Here is a 20,208-nt window from a genome sequence, read left to right as displayed (position 1 = left end):
TAAAGACAAGAAACAATCTGAACCCAGTAGCAATGAGTATTCAAAACATCCTACCCTACAAAAGGAAAGTTTCCAGGAGAAATGGCTGATTTTCAAATCTGGAACAAGAAATGTACAAGATGAACCTGGGCATCTTAATGTAGCAAAAATAAGGACGCTTTATCAAAGATTATTAGGGTCTTAAACAAGTAACATGGCAGAGCTGGAGATGTAGTTCAGTGGTAGTGCACTTATCTAGCTAGCATGCATGAGGCCCTGGGTTCAATCCCTGTTGAGAGCCACAGCCGAAGGGGCCCCAGCAAACTTCCAGCTGCCAGCAATCCAGCTGCCGGCTGATGATTGGCTCACAGCGGCCCCAGCAACATCTAGCTGATTGGCTCCTCGGCCCCAGCAACATCTAGCTGATTGGCTCCTCTGCGGTGATGCTCATTGGACTGTTTCCCTGCCCTTTCAGACCACGGAGCTGCTCATTGGGGGACTTTTTTGGCTCTGCCCACGTGACCCAGCCAATCGGCCTCAAGAGCAGGAGGATTGTGGGAGGTGGAAAGAAGCTTGTGGGGGGAGAGAGAGGCTTGTGGAAAGCCGATGGTGGCAGTTGGGCTCTGAGGGTTTTCCTGAAGAGCTGTGTGGTGCAGTGTGTGTGTGTTCTAAAAATAAAGTTAGTTTCTTTTGACAAGTGGCTTCTGATTGTGCCCAGTCAGACTGCGGCATCTGGTGGCTCGCACGGGGAGCGACTGAGGGTAAGTGAACTGCTCGCCCCTGAGGGCAGGGCGAGAGGATGGGTAGCCATTTTAAGATTCTTCTTTTGTTATTTTGTTTCACTTTTGTTTTAAGTTGCCTGTCCCTGGAGATGTGTAAGATGGAAGAAAAACCGCTCACATCTGAGGAACAGATAGGGAGAAAGGACAGATGGACATTTCAGGAGGCTATTATAATGATTTTGTGTTGTTTCAATTTTGTTTCACTCTGTTTCAGTTTTGTTAGGCGTCATCTTGTTGGGTTGTATTATAGTAGAAATACGGGATCAGAAATTAGTAAAAAACAAACTGAAAGAGTGTTAAGTAAATTGTTAGAGGAAGGAGGCATCCCAGTAAAATCAATAGCAGTCAGGGCATACGTTGATACAATACAAAAATGTAGCCCATGGCTTTTTAAGGAGGAGTTGTTAAATATATCACAATGGAACCATCATGGTGAAGATTTAAAAAGAATAGAAAAGAAAAGCCCAGGGACTCTGCCAGTTGGCACATTGCCATTGTGGGCGTTGGTGTCTTGTTTGCTTAGTCCAAAGCCTTCAGTTCAGACAATGGTAGAGGAAGGAGAAGACATATTGGTTCAAGTAAAAGAGAAGGTCTCTCAAGTTAGTCAGACAGAGGAAAAGATTCAAGTAAAAGAGAAGGCCTCTCAAGCTAGTCAGACAGAGAAAGAAAGTGTAAAACAGAAAAAGCCATCAGGGGGAAAGTTACAACAGGAGACTGCTACTAACACCTTTCTATCACCAGAGGACATAAGTGTCCAACTAACAAGGCCACCTCCATATGCTGGGAGGTCCCCAACCCCCGCAGTTGATAGTTGGGATCCTGAGACAGGATCTCAAATATTAACATGCCCTGTATTTGAGGCAGGAGGGCAGCGATTTTACCAAGTTTTAAATTTCAAAACAGTGAAGCAGCTAAAAGAGGCTGTAACAACCTATGGTCCTCAAGCACCCTTCACTGTAAGCATGGTCGAATCCATTAACAACTTGAACATGACGCCAGCAGATTGGGCTAATATGTGTAAAGCTGTGCTAAATGGAGGACAATACCTGTTATGGAAGGTTGCCAATGAGGAATTTTGCAAGGAGACGGCTAGGCGAAATGCAGCAGCTGGTTATCCTCAGAGAAATCTAGATATGTTGTTAGGAAAGGGACCTTATGAGGATCAGCAGCAACAAATTGCATATGATCCTGGTGTATACGCACAAATTGCTGCAGATGCAATTAAGGCATGGAAGACTTTAAAAGGACATGGAGGTTTACAAGGTCAATTATCTAAGGTAATACAAGGAGCTAATGAACCTTATGCTGAATTTGTAGATAGGCGTATTCAAACAGCCACCAGAGTTTTTGGGAATACAGAACAAGCAATGCCATTACTAAAACACCTGGCTTATGAGCAAGCGAATCGTTGGTGCAGAGATATCATTAGACCATGGAAACATGAAGATTTAAACACATATATTAAATTATGTAGAGACATTAATGAACAAGAGCAAGTCGTGGCAGCTGCAGTAAAACAGGCTTTAGATGCCAGAGACATTAATGAACAAGGGCAAATTGTGGCAGCTGCAGTAAAACAGGCTTTAGATGCCAGGCCAAGAACATGCTACAATTGTGAACAAACAGGACATTTTAAAAGGAATTGCCCCATTGGAGGAGGGTTTAACAAAACTAGGTATCAAAGGAGTAGAATACCAGGTATTTGCCCACGATGCCGTAGAGGGAGACATTGGGCTAATGAATGCTGTTCTCAAACCACCATAGAGGGTACTCCATTATCAAAAAACGAACAAGGACCAGGTGTTTATCCACGATATCGTGGAGAAAGGCATCGGGCTCCATTGCCAAAAAACGGACAGGGGGGCCCAATGCTCCGGGGCCCAAAACCACAAATATACAGAGCACTGGAGGAACCCAGCAACCCCATCAGGGTAGTGCCCAGGACACATTGTCCATCAGATCCCTCATCAGACAAACCAGAGGGAGCGCAGGGTTGGACATCTGCGCCTCCGCCAGAGCAGTACTAACTCCAGAGATGGGAGTTCAAATCATTCCCACAGGGGTGAAAGGACCTCTTCCCAAAGGAACAGTAGGCTTATTATTGGGACGCAGCTCTTCTACTCTAAAAGGACTTATGATAAGTCCTGGGGTAATTGATCCCGATTATGAAGGTGAAATAAAAATTATAGCCAGTTCTCCAAAGGGTATATCAGTAATTTCACCAGGAGATAGAATAGCACAGTTACTAATAATACCCAGCCTACATGATAAATTTTCCAGTCGTACTGTAGAAAGAGGTTCCAAGGGATTAGGCTCCACAGGTGTAGATTGGGCTATGCTTTCTTTAAATTTAGATTCTCGCCCCATGCTAAAACTAAATATTCAAGGACATGAATTTAATGGGCTACTGGATACAGGTGCAGACCTTAGCATCATCTCTCGTCAAGAATGGCCAAAACATTGGCCATTACAACAAGCCACTCAAATGCTTCGAGGCCTAGGAGTGGCAACTAATCCCCATAGAAGTGCAATGGTATTAGATTGGAAGGATCCTGAAGGATGTGAAGGAACTATACAGCCATATGTATTGGATCATCTTCCCGTAAATTTATGGGGACGAGATGTCCTAGATCAATTAGGTTTGACATTAACAAATAACATCAACCAAAATGCACCCACTATTATGACTAGACAAGGTTTTAGGAAAGGAAAAAGATTAGAAAAACAAGAACAAGGTATAGCAGCACCAATACAAACAGATCAAGGAACAGACAGACATGGGTTGGATTTTCAGAAAGGGCCACTGAGACAATAAAAATTACTTGGAAATCAGAAAGACCAGTATGGGTTCCTCAGTGGCCCCTGACTAAAGAAAAGATACAAGCAGCCCATGACCTGGTCAAACAACAATTAGCAGAAGGACATATACAACCTTCTGTATCTCCCCATAATACTCCCATTTTTGTCATCAAAAAGAAATCTGGTAAATGGAGATTATTGCAAGATTTAAGAGCCATTAATAATGAGATGGTTATTATGGGACCTGCTCAATCAGGGATTCCTCAGTTGTCTGCTTTGCCAAAAACCTGGTATGTTTTAGTTATAAATATTAAAGATTTTTTTTTTCAATTCCAATTCATCCTGAGGATAGTCCACGTTTTGCATTTACTATCCCTGCACTGAATCATGAAGGTCCTGATCAGAGATATGAATGGAAAGTACTCCCTCAAGGGATGGCTAACAGCCCAACTATGTGTCAAATTTATGTTAACAAAGCAATCCAGCCACTTAGAAATCAAAATCCTGAACTACAAATATTTCACTATATGGATGATGTATTATTAGCACACAAAGATAAAAACACATTGCTAGAATGTTATGCCACACTTACAAACTTATTAAAAAATTATAATCTAGAGATAGCAATAGATAAAGTACAATTAAATTTTCCAATTAAGTATTTAGGAGTTCTATTATCCTCAACCATGGTCCGTCCACCAAAAATTCAAATACGAGTAGATCAACTCAAATCACTTAATGACTTTCAAAAGTTATTAGGAGACATAAATTGGATAAGGCCTTATTTAGGTATACCAACAGGAGAGTTGGGACCTTTATTTGATATCCTAAAAGGTCCATCAGATCCAAATTCACCCCGAATGTTAACGCCTGAAGCAAGAAAGGCATTAAAAATCATTGAAACATATATGGAAAATATGCATTTGGATAGAATTGATATAAGTTTGCCTTTATTATTTATTGTACTACCAACAAAAAATATTCCTACAGGAGTATTTTGGCAAGAAGGTCCATTATTATGGATACATTTATCTTATTCTCCTAACACTATTCTTACTAGGTATCCTGAGGCTGTAGGACAATTAATACTCAAAGGAATAAAAGCAGCAAAGGGAGTGTTTGGAATTTCTCCCAATAAAATTATTACTCCATATAATATGAATCAAATTGATGAGTTAGCTAATGAGTTAAATACTTGGGCAATAATCATGTGCAAATCTAATGTTTCATTTGATAACCACTTACCATCTAATCCTTTATTGTCTTTTTGTCATTGCATCCTGTAATTTTTCCAAAAATGACAAGAAAAACACCTATCATGAATGCTCCAAATATATTCACTGATGGGTCAAATAATGGTACAGCAGCAGTAGTTACCCCTGATCAAACTTTTACATTTTTAGTACCCAAACAATCAGCTCAAAAGGTAGAGCTTAATGCAGTTTTACAAGCTTTTGTGATGTTTAAAGATTCTGTATTTAATTTATTTTCTGATAGTCAGTATGTAGTTAATGCTATAGTATCTCTTGAAGATGCTGGTAGGATTTCCCCTTCTTCTACTGTTTTCTCTTTGCTTTCCACTATACAAAGTCTAATCTGGGACAGAAAAGATCCATTCTTTATAGGACATATCAGGGCACATACAGGATTGCCTGGAGCCCTTAGTTTGGGCAATGAGTTAGCAGATAAAACTACACATGACATACATATTTTCTCTACACTAGAAGAAGCTATAAATTTTCATAAAAAGTTCCATGTCAATGCTAATACTTTACAAAAGCGTTTTAAAATAACTAAGGAACAAGCTAGACAAATAATAAAACAATGTCAAAATTGTGTGACCTTTTTACCACAAGTTAATCTTGGAGTCAATCCTAGAGGATTGATACCTAACCATATTTGGCAGATGGACGTCACACACTTGCCAGAATTTGGAAAATTAAAATATTTGCATGTTACAGTTGATACTTCTTCTGGATTTTTGATGGGCTCCCTTCATGCCGGAGAAAATACTAAAGATGTTATAGCTCATTGCTTACAAAATTTTGCCACTGTGGGTGTTCCAAAACAGTTAAAAACAGATAATGCCCCTGGTTATACTTCTACCTCTTTTAAACAATTTTGCTCAACATTTGGCATTACTCATATAACAGGAATCCCATACAATCCACAGGGACAAGGCATAGTTGAAAGAGCTCATCAAACTATTAAAATGTACTTATTAAAGCAAAAAGAAGGAATTGGGAAGGGGTATATATTCCCCAAAGATAAACTTAAAATAACCCTTTTTACTCTAAACTTTTTAAATTTGGATTCATCAGGACTTAGTGCTGCGGAAAGGCATATGTGTCCAAAAAATGTGCATAAGCCCAAGGTACTTTGGAAGGATATTCTAACAGGACAATGGAAAGGTCCTGACCCAGTAATTGTCTGGAGTCGGGGGTCTGTTTGTGTGTTTCCACAGGGAGAACAGCAGCCGATTTGGATTCCAGAGAGATTAACCAAGGTCCTGACCCAGTAATTGTCTGGAGTCGGGGGTCTGTTTATGTGTTTCCACAGGGAGAACAGCAGCCGATTTGGATTCCAGAAAGATTAACTAAAGTGATTTCTACAGACCAAAAAGAAGATGATTTGGCTCAAATCCATAACAACTGATATCCAAAACTCCAGTATGGCTATTCTTACATCTGCAACAGAACCAGGATGCTTTTTTCAATATCTATTTTATTATTGCCTTTTGCCATATCATGAAGTTCTATTTTGTATTTTGAGCTCATACAGACCTAGGTTAATGTTTTGCTGATCAGTTCTATTTTTTGACTATAGAGTTTTTAAACATTGCAATGGATATTTCACCTGTAAAAAGTTATAAGGCCTTTACTATAATGTTATGTGTTGTATGTATTATATTATGTGTGCACACTTGTGTTTTGTGTTATATGTTTGAATGTACGTATGTCCATATATCATATATGATGAGCGCTCATGATAAAATGGATCCAAATATTTTTTTTCACGTGATTTATATGGTTTAATTTAAATTGGGTAAACAACTGTTGAGGATTGTTTTAATATGTAAACAAAAAAGAAGGTTAACAGATCTGTTTGTTTACTTTCACCTTTCCTTTTCATTATATTTAATAATTCTCTTAAAGATAATGTAAATTGTTAAGAAAATTGTTTTCTTTTAGTGCCTTCTGTAATGTTACATAATTTTTTCTTTAGCCATTATTGCCAGAATTCCTATCTTCATCCCAGTGCCGGTGAAGACAATGTAAATTGTTAAGAAAATTGTTTTCTTTTAGTGCCTTCTGTAATGTTACATAATTTTTTCTTTAGCCATTATTGCCAGAATTCCTATCTTCATCCCAGTGCTGGTGAAGTCAAAGATAAAACCAATCTACAGCTTCTACAATAGCCATCACTGAACTGCTTGCAGAACTTGCCTGGACACATTGTGAGCTCACCTGTATGCATTGTGAACTATCTGTTGGTGCAGCGACTTGTGGTAGTGTTGGGGTATTTTTGCTGATGATGTCACCGGTGGTACAATTTTTCAAAGGAGCCCTCAATTGGCTTAATGTCATGGCATTTTGCATCCTCCTCTACTAGTGATGGTCTAAAATTTGGGGGCCAACAGAGGTGAGGCAAAGAACCTCACCCCCCCACTGGTGCAAAGTATAGCTGTATGCTGGACCGGTAGTCAGTGACGGGTATGATCCAATTGCAGTGGTACCAACCTAAGACAGGAGGCTGACGCCTAGAGGTCAGTTCATCCGATGACGGGTAAGGACCATATGTTGAATTGGACTGCCTAACAGACAGGGTCCCTAAGCCACATGCTTGTTGTTTAAACAGAGAGGGGGAGATGTTGAGAGCCACAGCTGAAGGGGCCCCAGCAAACTTCCAGCTGCCAGCACCAGCTGCTGGCTGATGATTGGCTCACAGCGGCCCCAGCAACATCTAGCTGATTGGCTCCTCGGCCCCAGCAACATCTAGCTGATTGGCTCCTCTGCGGTGATGCTCATTGGACTGTTTCCCTGCCCTTTCAGACCACGGAGCTGCTCATTGGGGGACTTTTTTGGCTCCGCCCACGTGACCCAGCCAATCGGCCTCAAGAGCAGGAGGATTGTGGGAGGTGAAGAAGCTTGTGTGGGAGAGACAGGCTTGTGGAAAGCCGGTGGTGGCAGTTGAGGCTCTGAGGATTTTCCTGAAGAGCTGTGTGGTGCAGTGTGTGTGTGTTCTAAAAATAAAGTTAGTTTCTTTTGACAAGTGGCTTCTGATTGTGCCCAGCCAGACTGCGGCAAATCCCCAGCACCACAAAAACATAACAAAGGGCACCAAAATAAGAAGTGGGTACCATCAATCAAAGGGCAAACTGAGTTATCAGCAGGGATGAAAAAACTGACAAACACACCAAGTGTTTTTTAAATGTTTCCATGTTGCCAAAAGTAAAAAAAGAAAGAGTGGGAAACAGACATTGGCTATATCTTTCTGCTATACCTTATGGATTGTATATACTCTTCTGCAAACTAGACTTTCAGGTAATGAGAGACCCTAGGAGATTGTAAGGCTGAGAAGAATAAGGGCAGGGGATATATTCCCCTGCCTCTTACTGTCAGTTGCCAAATCACTCTTGTCCAAAAGTCCCAGGAGTACTGTACTCTCCCTACCAGTTTCCTTAAATATTGTCTTTATCGCTGTAACTAGTCCTTTTCTTAAACTTCCCTCAAATTATCCAGTTTGGCTGTGCCAAGTCTATCACAGTAAGGCTCCAAAATACCTTTCTCTGCAAAGTGGCAATTAAAGAAAGACTGAAGTACTCATCCTGTATATTATGAATAGTACTTCAAGGTAACTCAACAGCCCCACTTGGTGAGTTCCCGTTCCTTTCTCAGCAGAACAACTGCTGATCAATGAGAAAGTAATAATAGAATTAGAAAATCATTATTTTGCTATCCCTACTAAACTAACTAAAAATCATCAGTGGATGGAACCATTACATGAAAGTTCAATCAAGTATTTTACAAAGGAAGTTACTAGGCTATTGCCATCTGAACAGAATGATCCAATCTTAACATTACTAAACATAGGCCAGTCAGACATTATATTATATGCCTCTCCATGTGATGCTAAAGAAAACACAATCTAAGAAACACTTGAGTGCAGGAACAAGTTAAATTAGTTAAATTACATCATGGAAACTAAAAGAAAATCCAGATAATTAAACGAGGTATGATATGATTAACCCAAGTCTCTTCACCAATTCACTGGAGGAGGGGTGGGAAGTTGGAGGAATGAGAGTTTTCTAAATTAAAGACTTGAAAGACCAAAAAAAAAAAACCAACAACAACAACAACCCTAAGCCAACAACATCACCATTTTAGACATTCAGGGAAATGTGAATATAAACAAAATTAATGATACCAAGAATATGCTGGTTTGTTAGACATGATAACAGTTATATAAGAAGATATTCTCTGTGTGTGTGTGTGTGTGTGTGTGTGTGTGTGTGTGTGTTTAAGAGATGCTAACAGAAATATGGTAAGGGTTAAAAGATAATATCTAAATGTTAAGGGGATGGGATTGTGGCTCAGAGGAAGAGTGCTCGCCTCACATGCATGAGGCACTGGGTTCGATCCTCAGCCCACATAAAAATAAAATAAAGATATGTGTCCACCTAAAACTAAAAAAATAAATACTTAAAAAATATATCTAAATGTTAACATTTTGGTAAGGAAAAGATTGAATGAATGATGGATAAATCAAGCATGACAACACTTTGAAAAGTGCAGAATGTGGATAATAGTAGTTCACTATTCTACTGCTGTGTGTGTTTGAAACAAGCAAAACAAAACTCCATGTTTGTTTTTTTCTTTCCCACTCTAACTACAGTTTTCAAGCTTGAGTGTCTAAGAAGCCGTATCTCATGCAGACTCAATCCTAGGACTCATCCCCCCAAATTCTGATTTTGTTTGTCTGGGCATGAGCCCAGATTTCGTTCTTATTTATTTTTAAATATGGAACACTTCATGAATTTGTGTGTCATCCTTGCACAGGGGCCATGCTAATCTTCTCTGTATCATTCCAATTTTAGAATATGTGCTGCCAAAGCGAGCACCCAGATTCCATTTTTAAACAAGTTCCCCAAGTCAATCTGATATAGACAATCTACAGACTCACATCTGAAAATTATATACTTCAGTCTGTGGTACCAAAGTATATATACTCCAAACCTTAACAGAAAGGCATGAACTCGTGTCTCTTACATCCCCTTAGTCTTACCCCACCCCATCTCAGTGCGACAAACATTTAATCAGTCATTTTCATGAGACTATAAACTTCATTAAAGTTGGACCCGTGTTTTGATTTTACTTGCCATTATGTCCCCACTGTCTATCATAGGGCCCAGCATACAACACACATCAAATAAACACTTGTTGAATGAATAACAATAAAGAAAAAAGAAAGAAAGAAACCATGTTAACATGGTCTGGTGTTTCAAAATTAGTTCCAGACAACAATCTGAGAAAATTTTCCATTTCTTGACAAAAGTTGATGTAGGAAGTATGGATCAATAAGTCATGAGGTACATAGGCTAGCCTACCTTTCAAAATATAACAGAAGTATAAAACCACCTCTCAGCTTTCTGAGACGCTGGATTTTAGACATTAAACACCTAGCTTCCTACTAATTCTTTAGTAACTATAATAAAAATGTTCTGTATTTCACAGTCTCAAACCGGGAGGACAGATATATTAGAAAAGTAAACTATACACACACATTCTAATGGACATACAAATAAGTATATTAATTACTGCTTTCTTTAGTTCAAAAAGTACAAACCCCATAGTTATAACATAAGTCACAAATTCAAAATATAATTGGCAATATAACAATTAAAATTAATTCAGGAACTAGTTCCAAAAACAGTGCTTATCCAAAATGGTACCTATTCTTATATTTCTACTCAACAGCATGTAACCTTTAAATTTACTTTTTAAATCAAAAGCCAATGATGATTTTTTAAAAGTTTTTATTAAATTATAATAAAGACTCAAATGTTTAGAGACACAAAGGACATCAGTTAACTATCTGTTCACTCTTCATTTTACAAATGGGAAAACTGAAGCCCAGATAAGAAAAAGATTTAGTTGGTCACACAGAAAGTTAATAGCAAAGTGAAGCTGTGCCAATGCTTATAATTTCCAGTCCAGTGTTCTTTTCACTACTCCATGTTAATTGCATATTAAAAAAAAAAAAAATTACCCACTGTGAATTACAGTACTATCTGTTCAGTCTTTTCTTTTCTTTTTGTTTTGGTACTGGGACTGAGCCCAGGCACTCTTTACTACTAAGCTACATCCCCAGTCCTTTTTCACTTTAAGATGGGGTCTTACTATAAATTGCCCAGACTGGCCTCAAATCTGCAATCCTCCAGCCCCAGCTTCCTGAGTTCCTAGGATTACAGGTGTATACCACGGTACACAACTCTGTTCATCTTCTTGTACACATGTGTGCATGGTATCCAACATCTATGTTATCTTAAAACTAAATGAATATATCCCTTTTGTCTGAGGATGGGAATGGGAAAGTAGAACTACTGGATTATTTTCAGCAACAAAACTCCATAGTTAATATTCCCTGATATGTGGACTCTTCATAATAGAATCTGTATTTTTCACTATGTATCCATAATATCAAAGTTTATAATCATGAAACAAACTATGAAGTTATATAAAGTCTAACTTAAAACTGAGAATTTACTTCTTGTTCATTATAAACTTTTGTATGTGGTTCCTTCTTCTGGATTAAAAACATTTCTGACTCAAGAGATTAATGAATGACCCAATTCATGTCTCAGCTGTTACTCTGAACCACTTCTCTATACACCCACAGCATGCCTGTAGTGCAAGAAGGCCTATTTACAGAATACATACTCAAAGTGTAAGATACATAGAAAGAGAACAAGATAACAACCAAATGTCAACAAATTAGATCCCAACTATCTTTCATATCAATTGAAACTCAGCACAAAGTAGGTCTCCAAAAGCCCCTCCCTGCTCTATTGAACCGATCTAAACAGCAGCATTTTCAATTATGATTAGATTGGCTGCTTCAATAAAGCACAACTGAATTAGGAATTTATAAGCATGGCTTGAGGTATCAGGTAAATTACTCTGCACTTACAGAAGACATAGCAAGCCTATGCTATGCACAGTGACTAGCATGTATCAATAACACTAAAAATATAATAATGATGGTTATCAATTATCAAATGATCACTAAATGCCATATGCCATTAACTGTTTGCCTGTATTATTTAATTCTTAAAACTAATACTATAACCCCCCTTCCATTTTCCCAACTATGAAACAAGCTTTGAGAGGTTAAAATAACTCACCTAAAATCTTCCAGCAAGTACCTTACAAAGCCTAGATTTGAATCCAAGTTTAGATCCTACACCCTACACAAAGATTTACTGAATAAATAAATGAATTAGAAGACTAGTTTGGCTTTGGTCTTGTTTTTGTTTTTTAATGTTCTTGCAACACACTAACATCAAAATAGCCTATTCTAAACTGGGCAAGCATGTGCCAGTAGCCCCAGCTACCTGGGACACTGAGGCAAAAGGATTGCTTTAGCCCAGGAATTTGGTCCAGCCTAGGCATCATAGGAAGTACCTATCTCTTTAAAAATAAACCAAAAATGGTCTGATCCAAATCAACCAGATGTGCAACCTTCCTAATGTTATCACCCATTAACAAATCATAAGCACTGGCAGGCTTATGGTTTAAGGGTCAAGCATTTAACAGGTTTTTTTTCATTTCACCAACCATAACATAATCCCAAATGTGATCAATTCAACTGGCAGGGCATACAGAGAGATTATACAGCAATTATCTAGGATCTGAAATGCTTCTGAATATCCACTGTAATAATTCAGTGTATGAACTAGGACTGTCAAAAAACTTTACAAAAAAAAATTCCAGTTTAGCAACAGGAATAGTAGTGATGTTGACAAAACAGGTAAATTCATACCGAAAGGATTGTTTTGGAAAATGAGGGATTTGAGCGATGACACGACATACAAGTAGACATGCCTAGAAAGCAGGCATATATTTAGCATTTGGAATAAAATAAAAAAGTAAAGTTCTGGGCATCATGGACATTAGCAGGTAGTTGAAGCTGTAAGAATGGATGAATTCTCCAAGACAGTGAAGAGAAAGGTAAGTATTAGAGGACAAAAACCGAGGCAAAGAGAAAAATAAGCCAACAATAAAAAGATGGGAAAGCACTAGGTCAAGGAAGTCCAGGAAAAGAGAATTTAAAGAAAAACAAAGACTAGTGTCCAAACCTTCACTTACACTGTCATTCACATTATGAAAAACTGATTAATGAGAACTGTAGTAACAAATATGCACAAAAGGACAGCACAGCATAATTCTGGTTCTTTTCCCTCTCTTTCACAAGTCCACTAATCCACCTCTACCACTTACGAGGAAAATGAAAAGAAAGGTCATGCTCTTCGAGAAAAAACTGAACAGCCACTTATCAGGGTTCTTCCTGCTACATTATTTTATAACCACTAATATTCATTACTATTCCAAAAGGAAAAGCTGTTTTGTGGGCAAAATTAGGTTTAAACAAGACATTTGCCAGCAAACTGTTCTGAAGTCAGAAGATTTGGGTACCTCCAATACTGAAGAAAGGATCTAGTAAAAGAAATGAAGAATAAGAAATAAGGACAACTCTACATTTTGAGATTACACACATAAAAAATCTAGAACTAGAGTACTGCACATGGCACATAATACATAATAAATATCAGTTAAATAAATCAACAAAGGTAAAAATAATATAGAGAGAAAAGCAGCCCATGTGAAAGGGGGATGGTCCCTCCAAGTTCAGATGAGAAAGAGTTAAAAAAAGACACTGAAAACAAGTGACCTTATAAGCCATTCTGACTGGGAACTGGGGCTTGTGGCCCAGTGGTAGAGCACTTGCCTAGCACTTGTGAGGACTGGGTTTGACCCCAGCACCACATTTAAAAATAAATAAATAAATAAAATAAAGGTATTATATCCATCCACAACTAAAAATATTTTTTAAATACTATGCAAGGAAAATTTATGCTAGTGTGATATGGTAATAAAATTTCAATTGCACCTTTCAATAAATAGTTGTGAAACCAAACAGAAGGGCCAAGATGATGAGGAAGGGGGAGTAATCAAATGTAATCAAATCTGTCCATTAACGGTTCTCTTTTTCAAAATGTTCTTTAGAAGTCTTGGGTTCCATAATACCTAGCTGTTCTAACTCTGCCTGATTGCTTTGATATTACACATATAAAAAAACTAGAACTAGAATACTGCACTTGATTCCTTGACCCTCCTGTTTTCAACCTTCATCTTCCAACCTTGTTTCTAAGGTTTCTCCTTTTATCACTTGAGTTCATTTTAATTTGTACCTCTCTGCAAATGACTTCCAAATCACTCTTTTAATTATGAGCTCAATGCCATATCTCCAATAGTCTACAGGTTCTTTCTTCATGGTTGTCCCACTAAACCCTCAAACACAACAAATTCTAAAACTGAATTTATCTGTAGGCCTATTATTTCTAAACAATTTCCAAACCTGACTTTGCGATTTTCACCATTCTCCCTATAATCCAGGCTCAACATTTTTAGAGTCATCTGACTACTGGCTCTCCTTTGGTTACCCTTTCTTCTCAACTCTACCAATCAAGTTCCATCAAGTCTTCCTTCCTCATTATCATGCCCCAGTTTGGGGCTTCAATCATTTCTGGATTGTGGTAATGTAAAATCCCCCCAATCTCACCTTATCTTTTGTCCTTTTTACACTAGCTCACCTTACACACAACTGCCAGATTCATCTCTTCATTTATCCTCTGTCTGAGCACTCAAATCTATAATCTAACCCCAATCTGGCCTTCCAATTTTATCTTCTGTTTCCCTAAACATGTCAAAACCAGTCGTCTCCACTCTGTATTTATATTATCCTACACCTCACTGAAGACCCTCTAACCTATCATCCATCATAAGCATACTTTGGTTCTCTCAACTCACAGTAATTTCTTCCCTTCAATTACTAAGAATGGATAGATAGATATTCTAAACAATCACTTGCAATTGATCACTTTTTTGTGTGTGTGGTGCCAGGGATTGAACCCATGGCCTTGTGCATGCGAGGCAAGCACTCCACCAATTGAGCTATAGCCCCAGACCCTGATCACATATTTTCTTAACTGTGAAGCCTTTTGCTTTGTTTCTGTGTATATGTGTGGAATTAATTCTTGTTTTCCTAAACAGATTGGACTCTCAAAGAAAGCACTTGACTTTTATTTCCTTGTATCTTTCACATCTCAAAATACCTCTGAGGTTTCCACCAAATGAAGGTCTTAACAAGAGAATAGAAGACAATTAATGAGGGGAAAACAAAACAAAACAAAAAGCCACAAATTCCTTCTTGTAACCCACTTCACAGAATAAGGAGATCAAAAAGCAAAACAAGGCTAGGGATGTAGCTCACTGGTAGAGTCCTTGCCTACCATGTGCAAAGTCCTGGGTGTGATCCCCAGCACAGCAAAAAGCAAACCAAAATCTAAGATACAGAGAAATTTGATAAATATTAAAAGACCAATTAGATATAGAACACATTAAAGATGTGTTCTAATTCCTTGCATTCCTCTCATTCAATAAAATGTTTTAACTTTATTAAGCAATAATCTTCTCTACTATTTCTCAATCTGAAGAACTTCCATAATGTGGGCGAAACATTACAAACACATTACCCACAATACTCTTATTTCATAGTCAAGGATGCTTAGAGTAATTTTGAAAGCTTTGAGGAGAAAACTTACAGACTGAAACCACACACAAGTATTCAGTGTAACTGAAATTATGTTAATTTTAAACAATCTACAAAATTTTCCTGATTCAAAATGAGATTTTTAAATGATATTTCTCTGAATGGCATTATTCTATTCCCTTAATCCCCAAACTGTGCCTATCTAACATTAATTCTCTGAAGACACTAAAATTATTTTCATATACACGCTCCATGAAATTTTAGTTTTGAAATTATTATGTTTTGTTTGGTCTAACATCATATTACATATACTATAATACTATAATATAATTTTTATTTAAAAAACTATTAAAAAAGTAAAAAGAAATTCACAAAAGAGTTTACAACTATTGGGAATGAAACTTCCATTATTTACAGGTAATTGTATATGCTAATATAGGATTTCGGCTTCTCATAAGAAGTTTTTTAGAATGTTTTAAAAGTTGACAATGTTACATACAACACCATGGGGGGGGGAAGCAGTTATAACATTTGGAAGGCAGTTATAACATTTGGAAGTTATTTTTCCAATCAACAATGTTGTAAAAGACACTAACACTGAAAACTTCCTGCAGACTCAAGACGCCTATGACATTTCAACTCAAAAATCACTTCCTCATATCCATTCTTGATTGTCACTTCCAAGTCTACACACTAAATCCCTAGCACATCTAAATCTCTGAATGGAACAGGAGTCTTTCCAACATGACTGTCAAACCGATCAGGAAGATTCATACTTACTAAGATCGCCATTCAAAAAACTATATACGTAGTGGCAGTAAGTGACGTGATAACCTGATATAAGGCTTGCAGCAGCAGGAACTAATGTGTCCTTTGTGAAGAACTGGGCCAGAACTAAAAGTTCAGAGAGCGCTGAGCAAAGAGCCAGTCGCAGAGTAAAAAGGGCCACACCATGTGGTTTTAGTGGTACTCCAAAAATTCCTTGGAAAACAGAAAATCTGGCGTTTTTCACGATGATTATGCATACCTGAGACTCTTGCAGTTAACCAGAATGAAAACAACAGTGAGGCAAAACAAGCGGGACCCCAGACAAGCAAAAGGGAACGAAAGGTGCCACTCACCAACAAACAATCCGAATTCACTTCCGACTTGGGATCCCGTAGCAGGTTGTCGATTTTTTCAAACCGAGTCTCAAAACTGTCCCCAGTCGACATGTTGCTGCTCCTGTGACAATACCCTCGTACCAGCACTAGCAGCGGAAAGCAATTTCAACCAACTTCCTCCGCCGTGGGTTCGCAGCCGCGGGGAGAAGGAGCCGGAACCTCAGGGTCACCAGGTGTGCCCGGTTCCCCCTCCTCCCCCTCACTGAGGGGACCTTGGTTCTCCACACCCCGGGCTGGGGGCGACAGCGACCCACAGCCGCCCGGACGCCCAAAGTCGCATCCCACCCGGCAGCCCCTCACGACAGCCGACAGCGCCGTCGCCAGCAGCCTCGTCGCTCCGGCCAGGCGCTTCAGCCTAGCGGGCCCCGGCTGCCTTCGCCATAGAGGAGCCCCCGTCCCGGGATGGGCAGGAGGAGGGAGAGCGAGAGCAGCAGGGTGGAGACTCCCTCGGGGCAGCCGGGGAGGGAGAAGAGGAAAGGCGAAAGCAAAGGGCGGGCGAGGAGCTGTGCCAGCTGCAGCCGCCGCTCGGGCCACGGGCCGGGCCCGCTCCGCTCTGAGGCGCTGTAGGCGGTCTAGCCCCGCATCCCCGGCTCTACTCAGCCCGGCCCGACACTCCGATCCGTTTCGACCAAAAACGGGTCCCCGTGAGACAGGCTCACTCTCTCATTTTGTCCGGTTGCTGCCGCGGTGTCCGGCGGGTCAGGGCGAGGTCCGTGCCCAATGGAGACTTAGGAGAGGACAAGCTGAAGAACCCGCGGTGAAGAAGACGATAGTTGGGTCCCGGCGGCTGCTGATGGGGGAGCTTCTGGGAGGGGCTGCGGTCCCGGCTGGGAAAAGGGCGAGTCGCGGCGGCGAATGCCTGGGGGGTGGGGCGAGGGGGGCCGAGAGGGACTAATATGTCCGCCTTCCTGTTCAAACAAACGGAGACCGCCGACGCAGACTGCGCATGCGGGGCGCGGACGTTCGGAAGGGGAACCAGCCGGCCCCGCGCGCGCGCGCACACTGGCGCCTCTCAAGGCGGGGCCGGGCCGGGTCTCGCCGGGCTAGGCGGGGCGGGAGGCGGGGTGCGCCCCGGGCTTCAGCCGGCGGGAGGGCGGGGACCGCTGGCGGCGGGGAGGAGCGGGCCACTGCCGCGCCCGGGCTGGCCCTAGGGAGCCACGGAAGGCTACGGAGCAGCTAAGGAGGTCCGGGCCGAGACCTTTCCCTGCTTCTGTTCGCCGACCTGGCAGCTGCCCCAGCTCGGCTTCCTGTGTGCTGCAGCGGGTCGGTAGAACTCAGACTGGAAAGAAAGGGTGCTGGTTACCCTTCTTATCCTTATCATGGCGATGAGGTTCTGTGGAGAGGGCAGGATGCCTTTTCGTCGGTAGGTACCAGCATCTTATTTGAGCACCAGTGGAGTTTGGTTGTCACTGGTGACTCCATCGTCCGTCCCCCGTGAGCCCCGCCGACTTCAGTCTGTGAACGATGCATTGGGACAATTACGAAGCACTCGGAGCTTCCCAAGGCGAGCCAGCGTTGTGTTTCTGGAGCCTTTAGGCTTTGACTCCAAAAGATGGACTCAATAGAAGTCAAGTTCAATTAAATTTAAATAGAGAAAATAATCCCGGGGGGGGGGGGGCGGAATCATTCTTGAATTGTTCACATTAGTTCTGTCACGTCGATAACCCCACCGTAGTTCTCTCCTGGGTGTGTAATGCTGCTGTTTTAACTTCAAAACATTTAGCGAAATTTAGAATGGTGATTTTATCAGAGCTAATGTGGCACCTGAAAATAATGGGCATTTCCTCCTTGTTGAGTTGCTTCATTGACTGTGGTGTGCGACGGTGAAAGACTGGTTACTCAACCTGCTGACAGTATTCTTTCCTGCTGTCAGCAGGAAACCAACCTTCATTTGTTTCTAATCAATCTTTGTTTTTGCTCATAGGTGAAATTAAAGACTGCTAGAAATAGAGAACTTGGAAGTTTTACCCTACGCCGGAAAATGCTATAGATGAACCAAATGTTTTCTTATAATAAAAGCATTGTACAGCATCTGAATAGTCCACCGACCTCATGATGGGAGTCAGAGGTTAGGAAAATAACAGTGTTTGAAACATGTTTATTTCTATCGTAATTTTATTAGATATGAGAAATATTTAGATATAAGGGCTTCTTGCATAAATCAAGAAGCAAGTCTTCAGAAAAATCATAGAAAAGAAGAAAACTAGAGACAAACTTCAGGTATTTCATTAAAATGCTTTCACAATGACTTTTCTTGGCCCTAGTATTTTAAGTCAGTCATGTGAAATAGATTTATTTTTAAGCAAAGGGCTTAAAATAAATCTGGCATTTACCCTAAAATAAATTTCCTAAACCCTGCTTGTCCTTTATTTTATTACCATTTTTAGGTATTCATAGGAATTTTGTTGTTTCTCAAATTGAACATTCTGTTGCTTTCCATTTGGTCACACATGAAAAAGTACAGGTAGCTAAAACAGTACATAAGTGGTACTTATAAAGGTAAGCAGATGGCAAAGCTACTAGAAATGTATGTGAAGCCTACATTAACCTATGAGGCTATTGTGATGTTTGTAACACACTGCCCCTTGTTTTTTACTATTAGATGGATTCTGTATCAAGTTTGGGTTTTTTTGTTTGTTTTTGTGTTTTGAGCTAGAGTCTTCTTGTTACTAGGCTGGTCTTCACTTGCTGGGCTCAAGCCATCCTCTCTTCTCAGCCTCCCCAGTAACTATACTATGGACACACACCACCACACTTGGCTAAATTTAGTTTTAAATAAAAAGTCTCCCCCATAATAGGATGGTATCATCTGACATTAAATTCCTTTCCATTTAAAAAAATCTATTGTTTAATTGTGACTAATCTCCTTAAAAGAATTGTAGATATTTGAGATCACCCTTAAAGTATGTTAAAACTCCTAAAGTACAATTGCAAAATACTGATGCCATGTACAAATATTCTTCATTGCTTTCAGTGTACGAACATTTTTAGAATATAGTATTAAACAAAATTTTCCTTTAAGGAGCAAGAGTAGTAGTAGATGGTATTATATTATTACTATATAAGAATCTAACATTGTAAGCTGGGAATGTAGGTCAATAGTAGAGTGCTTGCCTAGCATGTGTGAGGCCCTAGGTTCAATCTCCAAATGAGATTGAAAAACATGCCAAAAAGAATATAGTATCAAACATAACTTTCCCTTATGAGGCAAGAGTAATAAATATGGTATTATGCTAATTCATTAAATGTAATATTATAGTACTGAATGTTTACCATGTCTAGATACTATCCATATACTTCATACATAGTATCTCATTAAAATTTAAAAAAAGCTCTAGTATGATTGGACCTTTGCGACAGATGGGAAAATTGGGGTACAGAGAGCCTGGAACAGAGAATCCAACTACAGGATCCCTATTCAAAACTACTGATGTTAACACTATCCTACTCTAATACAGGAACATGTACTTGTATTATTTTGTATTAGCACAGTTTAAATGATTCCTTGTAAGGGGGGGAATTCCAGAATTTGCAATGTGGTCAATATGATTGTAGTCCCTAGAAAAAGATGTAAAATGTTTTTAGCAAGTTCAGAGTAAAGAGGCCTTGACAGCCAGGCAGAATGGTGTATGTCTGTAATCCCAGCTACTCAG

The 20,208-nt window shown here is 39.8% G+C and overlaps 1 protein-coding gene and 1 non-coding gene across 3 annotated transcripts in view; both read right to left on the bottom strand.

Annotated features, from left to right (window-relative positions):
• Positions 1-17,085, bottom strand: part of Rock1 (Rho associated coiled-coil containing protein kinase 1) — a 156,541-nt gene extending 139,456 nt beyond the window's left edge. For both annotated transcript variants that reach the window (XM_027942917.2, XM_071602872.1), the window contains exon 1: positions 16,514-17,085. In XM_027942917.2, coding sequence (XP_027798718.1) covers positions 16,514-16,606 — 93 coding nt within the window. In that variant the 5' untranslated portion in view covers positions 16,607-17,085. The remainder of the gene's footprint in view (positions 1-16,513) is intronic.
• On the bottom strand, positions 9,575-9,681 carry LOC114098740 (U6 spliceosomal RNA). Its single transcript, XR_003583776.1, has one exon. It is a non-coding gene; the product is annotated as a U6 spliceosomal RNA (small nuclear RNA).
• Positions 17,086-20,208: the final 3,123 nt, after the last annotated feature.

This window comes from Marmota flaviventris, chromosome 16 (genome assembly GCF_047511675.1).
Source record: "Marmota flaviventris isolate mMarFla1 chromosome 16, mMarFla1.hap1, whole genome shotgun sequence".
NCBI classification, from domain to species: Eukaryota; Metazoa; Chordata; class Mammalia; order Rodentia; family Sciuridae; genus Marmota; species Marmota flaviventris.
Note: the sequence above shows the minus strand (reverse complement) of the source record. Positions and strands in the feature narration are given on the sequence as shown.